Source organism: Drosophila kikkawai, chromosome 3L (genome assembly GCF_030179895.1).
Source record: "Drosophila kikkawai strain 14028-0561.14 chromosome 3L, DkikHiC1v2, whole genome shotgun sequence".
NCBI classification, from domain to species: Eukaryota; Metazoa; Arthropoda; class Insecta; order Diptera; family Drosophilidae; genus Drosophila; species Drosophila kikkawai.
The window spans coordinates 16,762,286-16,778,996 of NC_091730.1; the positions used below are offsets into that span (position 1 = coordinate 16,762,286).

The following is a 16,711-nucleotide window of genomic DNA, read 5'->3' on the forward strand; positions in this document are numbered from 1 at the left end:
TCGGATGGGTTTTTGGGGGGTTTAAAAGCACCGGCCCTCCCGTTGGGCCAAGCAGTTGCAAAACATGAAGGGTCTTGTGTTGATTGCCTTGAGCGGCCTGATCTTGGCCAGTGTCCAGGCCAGGATTCTGCCGCAGGAGGAGGATCCTCTCCTCTGGGAGTTGCCCGAAGTGCCAGAAGAGGTTAATGTGATTGAGCCCAGAGCTGGTGAGTACTTGTCCAGGTGTAAGTCAAGGATCTCCTAACGAGATTCCCTCATTCTTAGCTGGCTGCTCGATCAAGATCCGTAGCTCTGAGCTGAAGGATCCCCAGCCCCTGCTGATCAAGACAGGAACTTCCGAGATCGTTGGCTTCTCCGACACCGGCTATGTCGATGTGGACAAGGACAAGGACATTGAATTCCACTGCACCAGCAGCCTGGCCTCGCCCCTGTCCGGCAAATCGGTGACTGCCAAGTGTGTGGGCGGCACCACCTTCAAGATTGATAACAAGGAGCACGATCTGTCCGCCATTAAGTGCACATCCTGGCCAGCATTTGTGGGCAAGAAGTCCGGTTCCAGCTGCAACGGTGGCACCACTCTGATCAACGTGGGCTTCGAGCTCTCCGGCTCCCGCTTTGCCAAGCAGTACGATGTGTGCTTCAACGAGGACGAGGAGGTGACCCGCTACGTGTACCATCGTTTGGTGCCTGGTAACAACTACTATGCCACCGGAGTGGACAGGATTACGTTCGGCGCCGGCGGCTACTTTGCGGGCAAGAACGTGGACAAGCTGTACACGCAGGCCGTCCAGAAGGAGACAATCGACAAGGAGCTGGACATGGACTCTGCTCGCTATTTTGACTCGGCGAAGAACGTCTTCCTGGCCCGCGGTCATATGGGTGCCAAGGCTGACTTTGTGTTTGCCCCGGAGCAGAGGGCCACTTTCCTGTTCATCAACGCCGCTCCCCAGTGGCAGACCTTCAATGCTGGAAACTGGGCTCGCGTTGAGGATGGTGTCCGTGCCTGGGTGGCCAAGGAGAAGAAGTCTGTGGAGTGCTGGACGGGAGTCTGGGGCGTGACAACGCTGCCCAACAAGAATGGAGAACAGAGGGCGTTGTATCTGTCTCATGACAACAACGGCAATGGCCTGATCCCTGTGCCCAAGCTCTACTTCCGTGTGGTCATCGAGCCATCGACCAAGAAGGGCATCGTTTTGATTGGCGTAAACAACCCGCATCTGAGTCTGGAGGAGATCAAGCGCGACTACATCCTCTGCACGGATGTCAGCGACAAGATCAACTGGATTAGCTGGAAGAAGACCGACATAACCGCCGGCTACTCGTACGCTTGCGAGGTGCCCGAGTTCCGAAAGAAGGTCGATCATCTGCCCCAGTTTTCGGTCAGTGGGCTACTGGTTTGAGTATCTTTTCAGAATAAAAATAAATACATACCTGAAATTAAACACCTGCTCGTTTGCTTCAAGTCAAATCAGAAAATATATATTTTGTCATGACGATTTTAAATATCTTAAGTTTGCTGGCTCTTTTGTTAGTCGCCTGCGCAGCTAATGAATCGGGTTTAACCCTCAATCGAACCCGACGCCTGTCCAATCCCCTGTTGAACGAAGATACCCTCCACCTGGGCAAATACATAGTGTCTATAAGGACCAGAACCGTCCACTATTTCTACGGAGAAAATCACTTTTGTGGAGGCGTCATCATTGCGCCACAGTTCGTTTTGACATCCGCACATTGTGTTATTAACAAAAGCTCGAGGGTTCTGTATCCCGCCCGTATTTTACTCGTTGTGGCCGGAACACCCGATAGGCTCAGATACCAATCGGGCATCAGTTTTCACTCGGAGGTGAAGAAAATTTTCGTGCCGGACAACTTTACGCTTCGCAATGAGCAGGATCTAGCAATCTTGCGATTAAAGAATCAGATTCCCAGAGATACAGACCACATCGGCATTGCCAGGTTGCCTTATCGTCGCGTCGAAGCGGGTACCATATGCAAGGTCATGGGCTGGGGTCGACTCTACGAAGTAAGTTTATCGAACTTCAGGGATCTTTTGTACTCACTCCAGCTAGCCTTTGCTTTCAGGACGGACCGATTAGTGCAAGACTGCTACATATCAGCATCATGATCGCAGACCCAATAACATGTTTAGAAATGTTGGGAATAAAAAAAGAGGATTTACTGTGCGGCTCGGATGAAAACCCCGACCTAGCCCAACTTCCGTGCCCCGGTGACCGTGGTGATCCGTTGATGCAGGGTGACATTGTCTACGGGATCGTGAGTTACCTTGTGAAATGCGATGACAACATTCTGCCATCCGTTTATACAGAAGTGTTCCACAGCATTGAATGGATCCGATGGATACTATCGACTAACGTTAGCAATGTTTATCAAGTTTCACTCTTTTTAGTTTATGGTGGCGTAGTATTAAATTTTTTGTTAATCTAATAATGTAAGGTAAAGCCATTTGCTTTCATATGTGATTTGTAAATGATTTTTTGGAATATTATAATTATAAATTAAATAAATAAATATAAAAGAGTACTTACAATAATAATGTACAAGCAACGATCAAAATCCAAATTTTAGTAATAAGTTTGTATATGCCCAAAGCGTAAACTGTCAAATTATTTATACTCTTTATAATGGTAAAAATTAACAAAAAGTTATTTGGAAACTTCAGCAGGTTACTCCTGTTCCTTTTGCTCCTTCTAACTACCTCCAATGCTGGAAATTGTAATCTCCATCGACGGGTGAAGCGCCTCTCCAGCCCATCACTCACCGAGAAAACCATAGAACTAGCCAAATATGTGGTCTCCATTCGGTCCCGTACACCCAGCCGCTACTACGGAGACAACCACTACTGCGGCGGGGTCATTGTCTCGCTCACCTTCATCCTGACCTCCGCCCACTGCGTCATGGAGTAGGTATAGCTCTCTATAGGAATGAAACTGTTATTAAGTAGACTTACTTAACCCAAATTCCCCCTAAAGCCAGCGCAAGATCATGCATCGCAATCGTTTTGTGGTCATCGTAGCTGGAAACTTCATTCGTCTGGATTACAGGAACAAGTACACGGTGAATAGGACCGTGAAAGGGATCTTTGTTCCAGATGGTTTTACGGCTGAAAACACCCACAACATAGCCTTAATAAAGCTGGCCAAAAGTCTGCCTCTAGACAATCCAAATGTGGGTGTAATAAATTTGCCAAAGGCCGAACCCAAACCGGGTCTCAACTACACGGTTCTGGGCTGGGGTCGGATGATGAAGGTGAGTTCTCAAACCTAGTTTTCAATTAAATTAAAATATTAACACTTCTTTTACAGGATGGTTTCATGTCCTCCCAAATAATGAGCATTGATGTAGAGCTATTTTCTCAAGAAAGCTGCGAAGAAATGCTCAACACTTTCATAGACGAGATGATGTGTGCCAGAAACAAGAATGGAGATCAGAATGCTTGTGCTGGTGACACCGGAAGTCCCCTGATTCTCAATGAAACTGTCTATGGGGTGGTGAGCTATAGGATTGGATGCGGATCCGAAATCCTACCCACGGTTTACACCAACGTCTTTATGCACTTAAAGTGGATCGAAGATGTTATGAAGAAGAATTCAGCGAATCATCTGAAACCTTTAATAATGTTTCCCATAATAACACCCATTGTTTTGCTCATTGGAAATAAAATTCTGAAAGGTTTTAGACTTTATTTGATCACCATTTAGATGAGGAGACCTCCCTTGGCGGTCAGAGCGGGCAAATGCTTGACGGTCTTCAGGAAATCAGCGACCTCGCAGGCGTACGACCAACCGGCCTTGATGTCCGTCTTCTTCCAGTTGATGTAGGTAACCTGGTCGCTCACATCCGTGCAGACGATGTAATCCCGCTTGATCTGCTCCTCAGTGAGATGGGGATTATTGACACCAACAAAGACAATGCCCTTGTGGCTGGTGGGCTCAATGACCACACGGAAGTAGATCTTGGGCACGGGAATCAGGCCGTTGTTGTTGCCATCCTTGGCCAAATACAGGGGAGTCTCCACGCCCTGCTTGTTGGGCAGAGTGGTCACACCATAGACACCGGTGTAGCAGTTGACATAGATCTTGTTCTTGGAAACCCAGGCCCTCAGACCGTCCTCAACGCGAGCCCAGTTACCGGCATTGAAGGTCTGCCACTGGGGAGCGGCGTTGATGAACAGGAAGGTGGCCCTCTGCTCGGGAGCATAATCGAAGTCAGCCTTGGCGCCCAAATGACCACGAGCCAGATACACATTGGAGGCACTGTCAAAGTACTTTTCCGCATCACCGCCAAGTTCATTGTTGATCGTCTCCAACTGGGTGGCCTGGGTGTACAGCTTGTCCACATTCTTGCCATCGAAATAGCCGGCGGTCTGGAAGGTGATCCTAGCCACTCCAGTCTCGTAGTAGTTGCTGCCGGGCTCCAGCTTGTGGCGAGTGTAACGGGTGACCTCCTCCTCCTCGTTGAAGCAAATCTGCATCTGTTCGGCGAAGCGCGATGAAGTGATCTCGAAGCCAACGCGGATGACAATGCCACCGTTGCAGGTGCCGCCGGTCTTGACAGCCTTGAAGCCCGGCCAGGACTTGCAGTACAGATCCTTGAACTCAAAGTGGGAGCCACCCACGCTGAAGGTAGTGCCACTCACGCAGCTGGCCGTAAGCAGGTTCTCCGAGTGAGTGTTGAAGCCCGAAGGGCACCACAGCTGAAGGGTGCCACCCGACTCGAACTCCATGGCGCCGACATCCGAGAAGGGATAAATGTCCTCAGAATCGGTCTTCAGATACACGGGCTGGGGACTGGGAAGACCTCCGCGAATTGTCACACTGCAGGCTATAAAGGATCAAAAGATTTTTGTAAAGATCTGGAGGAGTACTTGGTGGTTTATGCTCACCTCCTGCACGACCAACGGGTCGGGGAGCGACTAAGATGGGTTGCTCGAAGATGTCGTCCTCTTGGACAACTGGCGGTGGCAGCACGTCCATGGGATAGGGAACACGGCCCCAGGCAACCGGAGCTGCCAGGAGGCCAATGAGCATGAGCAATGGCAATCGTACGCACTTCATTTTAGATTTAACACCCTAAATGCTCCAGAGGCATCTTTAAATAGTCCCCCAGCCATATCGCGCGAAATTAATGAAAAATGGTTAATAAAAAAAAACGGAATCTCGCCATTCTCTGGCCCATTATCTTTGTAGCAACAATTAAGTATCAGGGGACACCTTATCTCTCTTTACGTGGAGTGGCGAAGTGTGCGGATTCGTTGTCGTCTTACGTGGGTTCTCATTCATTTGATCTTAATTGGTTCCGAGGCACTTCGTTTAGATTATTTTGTGGACGAGTGGGAAATATACGGGAATTACCCAGACCAGGTGATAATTCTGTTTAACAAAAATAGAATGTGTTTGTCGTGGTTTATCCAAATAATATATCTTTAGCGCACTTATGGTAGCACCAATTGTATCTTATCCGAAATATGATTAAAGGTTTTTTATTGGGGGTTTTTATTAAAAATAAAAATGGTTTAGGATATATTTTCATTTATTAAAACGAATAGTAGAATCAGTATTATAAATGCCACAGAAAATTGGAAACATTTCTCAAAATCGCCTAAAAAATAGTCCCTCAAAGGTTACAACATCCACAAGAACAATTTTAGCGTAAAATTAGAACTTAAAACATGTCATTTTATTCTTTATCCATTTTTTAAGCAGATTGAAATTCCTTGTGGCTTAATTAACATTTCATATAATTACAGGTTATAGTTTAATATTTTTCTTCTACAAAGTAGAATTTAATATTAAATTCCAACATAGACCCATAATAAATGATTATTCAGCCACCCGCCCTCCCACTCCTCCCCCAATCAACACTCATTTGTGTATATATATTCCCATTCAAACTAGTTGTTGATGAGCTCCCTGCCTGCCTTCTAATTGAGTTATTTAATCAGTTGCCTACTCGAGTGGCCACCCATTCCCGCTCGAAGCCGGCTATAATTTATAATCAACAAGTAATTAAGGCTTATGGCCACAGCAGGATTCAAATTTCTAGTGGCTATTGGAGTCGAGTTGCCTGGGCCTAGGCCTTGCCATGGACACCGGCAGTAATTAGAAAGTATGAAATAGAATGCCCGGAAATGGCCAGGGCCAAGCTCGTGTCCACAAAACCCTTGGAAAATACTCATTAATCATTTATCTAGCGGTGTTCGCTCGCCCTTTGGGTTCATTTATCTATATCGAATCAATTAGCGAACACCTTGAGGCCTTCGTTGGTGGAAAATAACTGGGGGAAAACGGCATGGAAACACCTTGCTGCCTTGCTTCCTTCACCTTTGTTCGGATTTCCTTTTTCCTCCTTCGCTACGTGCCAATTTGGTTCGTTTTGTTCGCTCATTCGTAAATCTAAACAAATCATCAATTTTCACAAATTATACGCGATAGCCATCGCCATTCCCTCCTCGGCTCGGTGTCCTTCACATCCGTATCCGGCTGAGATCCTTCTCCTTTGAGCTTCCAACCTAATTGCCCGACTATCTGCTCACGCTGCTTTTCCTGCTGCTGTCCGTCGCTGTTCATTTTACATTCCATTAATTAATGTCAATCGCCGGCGAACTTTGACATATTGAGCTTTACTTTACATTCAAAAAAAGAGGGAAATTTTGTGGTTTAATCTAATGGCGCATTAGGGAAAGTTAGGTAAGTATTATGGGTTGATGAAAATCAATGGGATTACATATTTAAATATGTATTTTTCGGGTCATTTGTGGCCCTCTTTTCCGAGGGGATTAAGCCATCAATTTGGGTATATTTAGAGCTTTAAGTGCCTGTAAAATTTGTTAAAAAATTTAATAAATTATTTAAAATTAAAATATAAATATTTTTTATTTCCTCAAATTCTTATTAAAACCCAGAAATTCCTTTACCAATTAACTCAAAAGTACATACCAACCTCAATCAAAAGAATAACCATGAAACCTACTTACCTACAGATTTATCTTCATTTCCGCACGCCATAAATTATCCCGCCAAATTTATGAGTTGCCAATCAATATTAATTGCCTGTGATATACATCGCAGCCCATTTCATTAGCCACCTGACACGCCTGGAGAAACGATTTAACTTAAATCGCTTTCACCACACTCGTGAACCTCCCCACGCACGACAAACGACCATAAAATACTTAAATAAAAAAAAATGGTAGAGAAAATCGTGCAAAAATAAAAATAAACAGGAGGCGCACAATTTAATCCGAATTTGACTTGATCAGACACATTGCATTGAGGAGCTTCGCGCCATTCAAGGATTCAAGGGTTCCCGGCCCTTGATAAATGGCACCCATATTAATAACATATGTGTGGGCGTGTCCTGTATCTCTCCTGTATCCTCCATGGGTGTGTTCTCGAGTCCGTATATACATACATACACTGAGATACCTTTGATTGATAAGGCTGCCTAAGCGTGTTTGCTCAACAAGGAGGGTAAAGAGGGCGGGACAGGACTAAGGACGAGGGCTAAGGGTAAACGAGGACGAGCTAACGAATGAATGAGCGATTTTGCACCTTTTCAACAGGTTTCTCGGGGCGCTCTTATGTTCAGGCAAATTGAAAACGGGGAGTCAATAAAGCTGTAGACAGTCAGACATGGCCAAGGGCTAGGCCGGTATCCTTTGAATGGATATATGTTACATGTTACATTAGGGTGGCTAACAGGATTTTTAACGCGTGCTTATATTTTCATAAAATATTTATAAGGGGTTATGAAAGTGACATCAAATGTGATTTAAATAAATAAAATTAGATTTTTTATATTCGAATAATAAAATTGTATACATTTGCTTTAATATTTAGTTATTAATTCTAAATGTATTATCCTTTAAATAATAAATTTTATTTACCTGACTCACATGGCGTATACGTAATATTCATGTTATTTACATTATTTCATCTATTAAAAAAGCCATATTAACCCTATAAGGTCCATCCAATTCCACATTCTACATGTGTGTCTGTGCAATGATGGATTAAATGTATTTCAAAGGCGTGAAAGCCAAAAGGTAACACAAAGTAGCACATTGTGGTTGCATAATAAACATCAAGCATACTTCAATTTAGCTTAGCCGAAGGCTACACAAAATACAACAACACAACAAGAATAACAGCTAGGAGCCCATAAGGGTTGCCGACAAAAGGGTAGCACTGGGTCACAAAAAGCCTCTATAAATACACACACTAATTGTCAAAGGTTTTTCGGTCTTTTGTACCTTATGCAAATCTCTCATAACCCGCCGCAAACTTGTGCAGTCAAGCGAAAGATCTCCGATAATTGCAATGCCTTCAAAGGGATTCAATGGGAAAAATGGGTCACCAAACCCTTGCTTTTTCCCCACTACCCACAAATTTGCATTAATTTATGCTCAATAAACCCAACAAACAGCAATTTCAAGTACATGATGAAAGCGGAACTCACTTCATGTGAGAGAAGCAATCATAAAACTTTTTTATCCCCATATGGATTACACGGGTACCAAACCAGCAAGTACTGCCAGTAAAGTAATAAAAAATTAACTGACCAAGAGAACACACAGCGTGAAAATTATAAAAGTAGTTCAACATGACAGGCTCACGTCCGAAAACACGAACAAAATGATTAATGGCCAGGCCATCATCTAACAACGGCAAATTACTCACAGCAAAGTGAAAAAGAATGTTTATTGTGTTAAAGTTTAGGTAAGTTTTAGCGGCAAAGGATATATTTATAAATAAATTTAAAATTTAAAACAAATATAGAGGAAAGTTCGCAATTTATTAATTCTTTTAATTAATACATTATTTAATGTCCTAATTTCATCTAGCAATTAATTGACTGGGATGATTTTGCAAAGCTTTTTTAATAAAAAACCTAATAATATGTTTTAAATAAATTATCATGGAATCATGACATTAAAAATTAATCATAACTAAGCCAAAAATATATCAAATTCAATTCAGAAAGCTGTTCTGTGCTAGTTTTTAAAAGTTTAACAAATCTGCATACTGTATTTTAAGGTTTAAAAAATCCAAATTTCGGTCAATTTTTGAGAATTTTAATGATGTAACCCCTTATCAAATTATGAAAAAAAAAAGTTAAAATTTTAGTTTCTTTCGGACATGGCTAGAAAGACGCGCCTATATATGCTGATCAGGAATATATATAACCTTTAGGGTCGGAAATGATTCGTTCACTGCTTCGCAAGCTTCTGACTGAACTTATAATACCCTGCCAGGGTATAAAAATCCATCAACCCAATTAACAATTCGCTTTAAAATTCAGCTACCCTCTTCTAAATTATCTTCATTTTCCTTTTCAAACTTTAATTGATCCGGAAAGTGTTTTTAGGAGTGGAAAATTAGTCTGTTCCTGCTCGTCTTCGGTGGATGAATGATTATAGCCAGCCGGCCAGCCCCCAACCCGGTAAGAGTCCCAAATCTTGATTCGTCCTTGGCATGTCTCGCCACTCGCCGAAATCTGTGTGCGATAATCTGGTGTTGCAATCAGCGCTACATATAGTCCGGGACCAATGCCACTAATGGCAGCCACTTTGTAGGCCTTCCTTTCCGGTCTGCCTTCCCTGTCCTTTTCTTTCCGCTTTTCGGCCATTTGTTTTTCCTGTTGTTATTCTCCGACGGTTTTTCCTTCTGGCTGAGCTACGCTTCAATAACTTTTATCACTTTTAATTGGATTTTTCTTTATAGTCAACGCATGTCTTAGGAGACTAACACATGTTCAGATTGTAATTGTGTTAATGTCGTATGTGTGGGCCATACGTGTCCTAGGCATTGTTTTTGTTATTGTCCTTGTGACATCAGGCTAATACCAGTTCCTGTTTGCCGGCATAATGTGTGGGTTTATACACATGTGTACATGTATGTGTCTTTCCCCCAAGTTTGGTCAAATTTGCTTACTTTTTTTGTTCTCTTATTTCCTATTCAATTTTCTTAATTGCTTCTTAATGTCTATGCTTTCGGGCTGAAACTTGGCTCTTTAACTGATTTTATTCTGCTTATTTAAAGTTGGTTTTTAAGCCTGAAAGAAGATTTTGCACACACAATTTAACTCGAAAAGAGAGTGAGTTTGTTTGAAAGTAGTTTCAGTGAATGCAGATGGCTTTGGTTGAAAATTATGTAGAAGAGAAATTTCCAGTAAGAATTAATGTTTAAGCCTCGTTTTGATACAGTAAGTTCTTAAACTTTAAAAATAATAAGCTAACATAGTTCCTTTAATGTCAAAGAGCTGAAATATGTAGTTTTTTTTAAAACCTTTCTGGATTTGGAATATTTAAATTAGGTTCTGAGGAAAATACACTTGAATAAATATCAATATTAATGTAAGTATAATCATTTATAATCTTTTTATTATTTAATAAAACTATATGTTTAAATAATATATAAAAAAAAAACAAACCAAAACCCAAAAAGATACACAAAAACTTTCCAAATCCGTTCACTAGACCCAAGACGCATCCAACCTGGTGACCCTGAAAGTTACGAGTAGGTGATTATCCGAAAGCCAAACCAAGTCCTGAAACTCTCTGCCAACTTTCTCCATTCCGTTCGTCGTTGACACGTAATTGACTTTGTCCGCACTTTCCACGAGGACAATTTGTGCGCCACTTGCTTGGACCAATTAAACGCCATCGATGACCAATTGCAGTTGTCGCGAAATTGCTCGCGAAGATTGCCCAACGTAATGACAGCAGATGGGCAGGGGGGAGGAATACCGATGTCCTGCACCGAACAGTGTCCAGTGAACCGTAATCAATGCATAATTTTAATGCAATTTCTTGAATGCAATTACAGGCGGAATGTCTTTTGGCTATAAAAGTCAGAACAGGGACCAGCAGCGAAAAAATACGAGTTCGTCGTTCGCCGGGAAAATGCAAAAGCGTTGGGACAGCAACTCGTTAGTATTCGGAGTGATGAAAGTTCAAGTTATCCTCTGGCTCCGCTGGCACCGTTGGCTACCCCTGCTATTTTTCGTAGTCGTCGCTGTCAGTGCGGCGGAGCCACGTGTCACTGGCAGCTGGCGAAGCGAGTATTCCCTAGAGGATCCGGAACCGAACTCGAAAACACCGTGGGGCAATCAGTTGCCGGATATGCTAGTCGCTTACTATCGCCACCACGGCGTTCACAGTCTGATGCTGGTCGTTTGTCACACGGACATTGGTGAATTAACCCTCTGCATGCAATGTGCTTTTTTGCACAAATTTATGACCCAACAAAGCACTGAGCAAAAATTTAAGCAATAAAGGATTTTCCTTGATAATACCTTTGAGGGTTATTCAAATTTTTTTTAGTTAAAAAGGATGTAATTCCTGTTTTTAAACCCCTTGAATAAATTCTTAAGATTTACTTTTACGAAATATAATAAACATACACTAGAAATTTCTCTGTATGCTTTTTTTTCCCCCTTTTTTTCAGCGGATGCCCGTCTTTGGACGCTGTGGCAGCACTTCAACCTCAATGATTTCTATGTGCAGGTCAGTACGGAGCCATCGTTGAGGGACCTGCAATATGTCGATGTCCTGGACGAACAGATGGATGCTCCACCGCCCCAAACTTTCCATGCCAACAACTCCACCCACTGGGCCACATCGTTTATACTTCCCAAGTCATCGTACAAATTGGGTATCCTTCTGCTAGAATTCCGCAGCGAGTGTGCCTTGAATTTGCTCCGATGGTCAGCGGCATCGGAGCACAATTACTTTACCACCAACCGTTTTTGGTTGCTGCTCACTGAGGACAAGGAAGACATCGATTTACTGGAGGATCCAGAGATATTCATTCCTCCAGATAGCGAGTTGAGGGTTCTCCATTATGAGGGATTGGATAGCAACTTTTCATCGAGCCTGATAGATCTATATAAGGTGGCTGCCTGGAAGCCCCTGAAGAGAACATTGGTGGGAAGAAACATTCGAAATAGAAGGCATATTATCCATGCCCTGCAGCACTTTGGTTCGGCAATTACTTATAGACAAAATCTGGAGGGGATTGTTTTCAATACGGCCATAGTTATAGCGTTTCCTGATGTCTTTACCAACATTGAGGACTTGTCGCTCCGACATATTGATACCATATCCAAGGTTAATCATCGCTTGATGCTGGAACTGGCCAATAGATTGAATATGAGGTGAGAGAATAATTTAATAATAATATAATAATTCTCTTTAATTCCAGCTACAATACTTATCAAACCGTCAACTATGGTTGGCGTCAGCCAAATGGTTCCTTCGATGGCTTGATGGGTCGCTTCCAGCGCTACGAACTTGACTTTGCCCAGCTGGCAATCTTCATGAGATTGGATCGCGTAGCTCTGGTGGATTTTGTGGCCGAAACATATCGCGTGCGAGCTGGGATTATGTTCCGACAACCACCGCTATCAGCGGTGGCCAATATATTTGCCATGCCCTTCGAGAACGATGTGTGGATCTCTATCCTAATGCTGCTGATCATAACCACGGTTGTTCTGGTCGTAGAACTGCTCTATTCACCCCACACTCACGATATGGCCTACATGGATACCTTGAACTTTGTTTGGGGCGCCATGTGTCAGCAAGGATTTTATGTGGAGGTTCGGAATAGATCGGCCAGGATCATAGTCTTTACCACTTTTGTGTCGGCCCTTTTTCTTTTTACCTCCTTTTCGGCAAATATAGTGGCTTTGCTGCAGAGTCCCTCGGATGCAATTAGATCGCTGGCTGATCTGGGCCAATCGCCCCTGGAAATTGGCGTTCAGGATACCCAGTACAATAAGATATACTTTACCGAGTCCACGGATCCGGTGACCAAGAATTTGTATCACAAGAAAATTGCCTCCAAGGGTGACAATGTCTATATACGCCCGGTTTTGGGTATGGAAAGAATGCGGACTGGTCTTTTTGCATATCAAGTGGAACTCCAGGCGGGCTATCAGATCGTCAGCGACACATTTAGTGAGCCGGAAAAGTGTGGACTGATGGAACTAGAGCCATTTCAGCTGCCCATGTTGGCTATTCCCACCAGGAAAAATTTTCCTTACAAGGAACTCATACGAAGGCAGTGAGTAGAAGATTCTAGATTCCATATAGCCGCCAGAATTACGCTTTTTTCTCCCCAGAATACGTTGGCAAAGGGAGGTAAGCCTGGTGAATCGCGAGGACCGCAAATGGATACCCCAGAAGCCCAAATGCGAGGGCGGAGTGGGTGGCTTTGTCTCCATTGGCATCACCGAATGCCGCTATGCCTTCGGCATCTTTGGCTGTGGAGCTGCCGCCAGTTTTGGCCTTTTTCTCTGCGAGTTTATCTTCAAGCACTTTAAGCTAGTCTATGGCATTGTTAAAGGTTATCGAGAGATGCAGCGCTAGGACTGCACAAGATATATATTTATTTTATAAAATAATAAAGAAACTTAAACTTAGATGGGTATGGACAGTTCCCGGACAACGGCTCGCAGCGTTTCCGGTGTTTTGAACTGCCAATTTTGTATGTTCTTGCTGACGCGACACCAGGACTCGCCATGCGTCGGTTCTGCGGCAATACAGCGATCAAGGACCTCCTTTTGTTGCTGCTCTGTGCCATGAAGTAATTCAAACTTGTAGAAATACGCCCAAGCATCGCCCAGATCTGGGTCAATTTTAACCTGAAATAAACCAAGAATTAGCTGGACTTTCAACTTAATAAAAAACTATATATCAATGCTTACCGTTCGATTGAACCAATCCCTGCATTTGGAGAACTTGTGCTCCGACCAGAACAGCTTGGACACAGCCAACAGCACATGAGGATCATGCTCGCACTTCTTGAGCGCATCCACAGACTTGGTCTTCCGCTGAGGTTTCGTTTCCATAAAGATGGCCTCGGCCCAGAGTTCGCCTGCATTTGGACATTCCTGCAATGCTCGGGCCATCATGGTGCTGGCTATCTCCTTGAGACCTGCACGTAGCTCCACCCGTATAGCCTCCAGCCAGAGAACAGCCACTTTGGGATTACGCAGACGACCTCGTTCTAGTATAGAACGCGCCTTGGTCAGCACCCCTTTGCGTTCCTCCAGATTCGCCGACAAAATCCACAAAGGAATGGATGTGGGGCACTTTTTCAGGCCCAGTGTGTAGGTGGCAGCCGCATCATCTGTTCGCCTTTGTTGCTCCTCGATCTGACCCTTCATCATCCAAAGTTTTGGGAAATCGGGAAATACTTCCACGGCCTCTTCAAGTAGCCGCAGAGCTTCATCAAATCTCTCCAAAGCCCATTCCAAACGGGCCGATTTCATCATAACTCGGGGCGTGGGAGCCGATCCTCTAGCCTTGGCCAGCAAACGCCGCGCCCGTTCGTATTCCGAGTTCTCTGACTCAAGCTTAACGGCAGCCAACCAAATGTCCTCGGAATTGGGATTGGCCTGGAAGGCCAATGAGAGTATACCTCTTGCTGCTGGCACATCCCCGGCCATCCACTTGGATTTGGCGCCCATTAGCCACAGAATCTCTGATTTGGGACAATGGGCAACGGCACGTTGCAGCAAGGCTTCCAGGGATTCGCGGGTGCCGTGGTTTTTCTCAAAGTAAGCAGCTCGCAGCCAAATGCTCTTCTTGGAGGGAAACACCTGGAGGGCATGGGCGAAGACGGCACGAGCACACTCGAAAGCATTCTCCTTGGCGCACTAGAAGAGGGATAAGTAATGTTAGAAAAGCATAAAGGATATAAGAAATATGATATTTATACTTACAAAATCTGCATCATCAATCCAGGTCTGCTTGCGATCCTCCTCCTCCACTCCGATTCCAATGACAGCCTTTACAATGGCCTGACAGCAGTTGACGGCTCCCGATTTCTCCGACTCAATGGCCTCCTGGAACCAGTGATCCCGATTGATTTCCACCCCATTGACAGTCAGCGAAGTCAGCGAACGATCAATGATCTTCTCCACCATGTGTATGTTGCCATTGGCTTCCTCAAGCTTGGCAGCCGTTGTCCAAATCTGACGATCCGTAGGAATATTCTCACGGGCTTTGTTCAGAACCTTTCTAGCATTTTCGTAGGTTTCCAAGCGGGCAAGGGCCAACCACAGCTCCACGCTGGTGTTGCAGCATTCCACAGCTCGGGAAAGCAAGATCCGGGCATCATCTGGATTCTCCAGCTCCACAGCGGCTTTCCACAGACGTACAGAGTTTGGGATATGCTCCAAAGCCTTGCGGAATACCCGACGTTTGGCTTTGGTTTCAGTCTCCAGATCGGCAGCCTTGATCCAAATCCTAACAGACGTGGGAATATGACGAGCAGCTTGTGCTATGACCGCCTTTGCTGTATCCGGCGGTTGGAGGCGAGCTGCTTCTAACCAAAGATCCTCCGACTGGGGGTTCATTTCACAGCCACGCATTATCAAATTTCTGGCCATCTGAACCTTGCCGGTCACCTCCTCCAAACGGGCAGAAGCTATCCAAGCGGGCGGATGATTGGGGTTAGTTTCTCGCACACTTTTCAGCAGCAAGCGGGCCTTCTTAATGTCATTGATATCCCCGCCATAGGTGGGAATCATGCTCTGCAGGTCCGTAAGGTAGCCCTTGGGATCCACCACCGTTTGGCCAGTTACGGAATCGGAAACCTGCGACAGCTTCACATTCATCAGGGTATTACGAGCCTGGCCAATCTTTCGCAAATCCAAATCTCCGGTGGGTGTTAGCATGCCAGGTGTGGCCACTCCAGGTACCATAGAGGCTAAGCCAGACGAAGGATCCAACGTGGAGGATGACTCGCCGCCCAGGCTCCTCGATAAAACACTATCGGGCAAGGGAGTAAACTTCTCTGCCCGGGGATTCCTTTGCTTTCTGTTGCGACTATCACCCACCTCCGGTATGGTGGACCATTCCTCCGAAGTGACGCTGGCCAGGGAGCGTTTGAGGTCGCTGAACTGCTGCTGGATTTTCGGTCGCTCCTGGCGATAACGCTCTAGATCTTCACGCAGTCTTCTATCACGATATTCCTTACGCTTCTCGTCCATGCGCTTGTCTATGGAATCGTAGATGGCATCCGCCTCCTCGTCATCCTTGTCATACGGATCCTTGGAGAACAGGGAGCCGCTGTAACCACTAAACTCGTCATAGTTTGAGTCGTTCAAGTCTTCGTCCTCCTCTTCTTCTTCGTCTTTTTTCTTACGTTTGGTGGCAGGCGGAGCATGCCGATCGTCGGACACATCGTTGGCATCACGGGCTGGACCAATATCCGAACGGGTGGTGAAGCCAGTGGCTCTAAAATGACACAGAAACCATTAAAATTATAGTTTTTGGGAGAGGAAAGTGAAATTTTCAGTACTTACCCGCGACCAACACCGGCCACATAGCCCAAAGGAGCGGGAACGCCCAGGAAATGCTTCTTGTTGCGGTTTGCTATTACCGCTGCCGTTATGTTCGACATGTTGAATTGGTTTTATTTGTTTACTTTACTTATTTACTGTTTTATTTAGTTTATTTCACAAACAATTGCAAGTTTATCGCTGCGTGGTGCGCTTCTTCTTCTTGTCTGTGGCAAAACAGTGTTGGAAAGTGCTGGCAGATATCGATGCACTCAGCTAGAGGTGAGCGATAACAAGTCACAGTTACTAAAACTGTGATTTTGTGCTCTATTTTCTTTTTAATATAATTTTTAAACATTAAATTCAAAGTCTACATAGAACTATTTTCAAAAGATTTTAT

General features: G+C 44.5%; 6 protein-coding genes across 7 annotated transcripts; 4 read left to right on the plus strand and 2 right to left on the minus strand.

Moving 5' to 3' along the window:
* Positions 1-64: 64 nt before the first annotated feature.
* Positions 65-1,442, plus strand: LOC108085492 (uncharacterized). Its single transcript, XM_017182111.1, has 2 exons — positions 65-206; positions 265-1,442. The coding sequence occupies exons 1-2, from the start codon at positions 65-67 to the stop codon at positions 1,398-1,400; spliced, it is 1,278 nt and encodes a 425-aa protein (XP_017037600.1). The 3' UTR covers positions 1,401-1,442.
* A 47-nt stretch (positions 1,443-1,489) lies between these two features.
* Positions 1,490-2,541, plus strand: LOC108085493 (chymotrypsin-2). Its single transcript, XM_041775303.2, has 2 exons — positions 1,490-2,023; positions 2,083-2,541. Exons 1-2 carry the CDS (start codon positions 1,490-1,492, stop codon positions 2,443-2,445), a joined length of 897 nt encoding a protein of 298 aa, XP_041631237.1. The 3' UTR covers positions 2,446-2,541.
* A 44-nt stretch (positions 2,542-2,585) lies between these two features.
* Positions 2,586-3,719, plus strand: LOC108085497 (trypsin zeta-like). Of its 2 annotated transcripts, none has more exons than XM_017182117.3 (3): positions 2,586-2,920; positions 2,991-3,267; positions 3,324-3,719. In XM_017182117.3, exons 1-3 carry the CDS (start codon positions 2,643-2,645, stop codon positions 3,717-3,719), a joined length of 951 nt encoding a protein of 316 aa, XP_017037606.1. In that variant the 5' UTR covers positions 2,586-2,642. The 2 variants fall into 2 exon arrangements, with proteins under 2 accessions (XP_017037606.1, XP_017037607.1); XM_017182118.3 differs by having other exon boundaries at positions 2,783-2,924.
* Positions 3,677-5,075, minus strand: LOC108085496 (uncharacterized). The gene is made up of 2 exons (XM_017182116.1): positions 4,904-5,075; positions 3,677-4,842 (listed from the first exon to the last, which is right to left on the minus strand). The coding sequence occupies exons 1-2, from the start codon at positions 5,073-5,075 to the stop codon at positions 3,716-3,718; spliced, it is 1,299 nt and encodes a 432-aa protein (XP_017037605.1). The 3' UTR covers positions 3,677-3,715.
* Positions 5,076-10,852: 5,777 nt separating this feature from the next.
* Ir75d (Ionotropic receptor 75d) lies at positions 10,853-13,390 on the plus strand. Its single transcript, XM_017182108.1, has 4 exons — positions 10,853-11,213; positions 11,469-12,177; positions 12,225-13,085; positions 13,144-13,390. The coding sequence occupies exons 1-4, from the start codon at positions 10,853-10,855 to the stop codon at positions 13,388-13,390; spliced, it is 2,178 nt and encodes a 725-aa protein (XP_017037597.1).
* Positions 13,359-16,676, minus strand: Prp6 (pre-mRNA processing factor 6). Its single transcript, XM_017182132.3, has 4 exons — positions 16,336-16,676; positions 14,749-16,267; positions 13,729-14,682; positions 13,359-13,665 (listed from the first exon to the last, which is right to left on the minus strand). Exons 1-4 carry the CDS (start codon positions 16,431-16,433, stop codon positions 13,441-13,443), a joined length of 2,796 nt encoding a protein of 931 aa, XP_017037621.1. The 5' UTR covers positions 16,434-16,676; the 3' UTR covers positions 13,359-13,440.
* Positions 16,677-16,711: the final 35 nt, after the last annotated feature.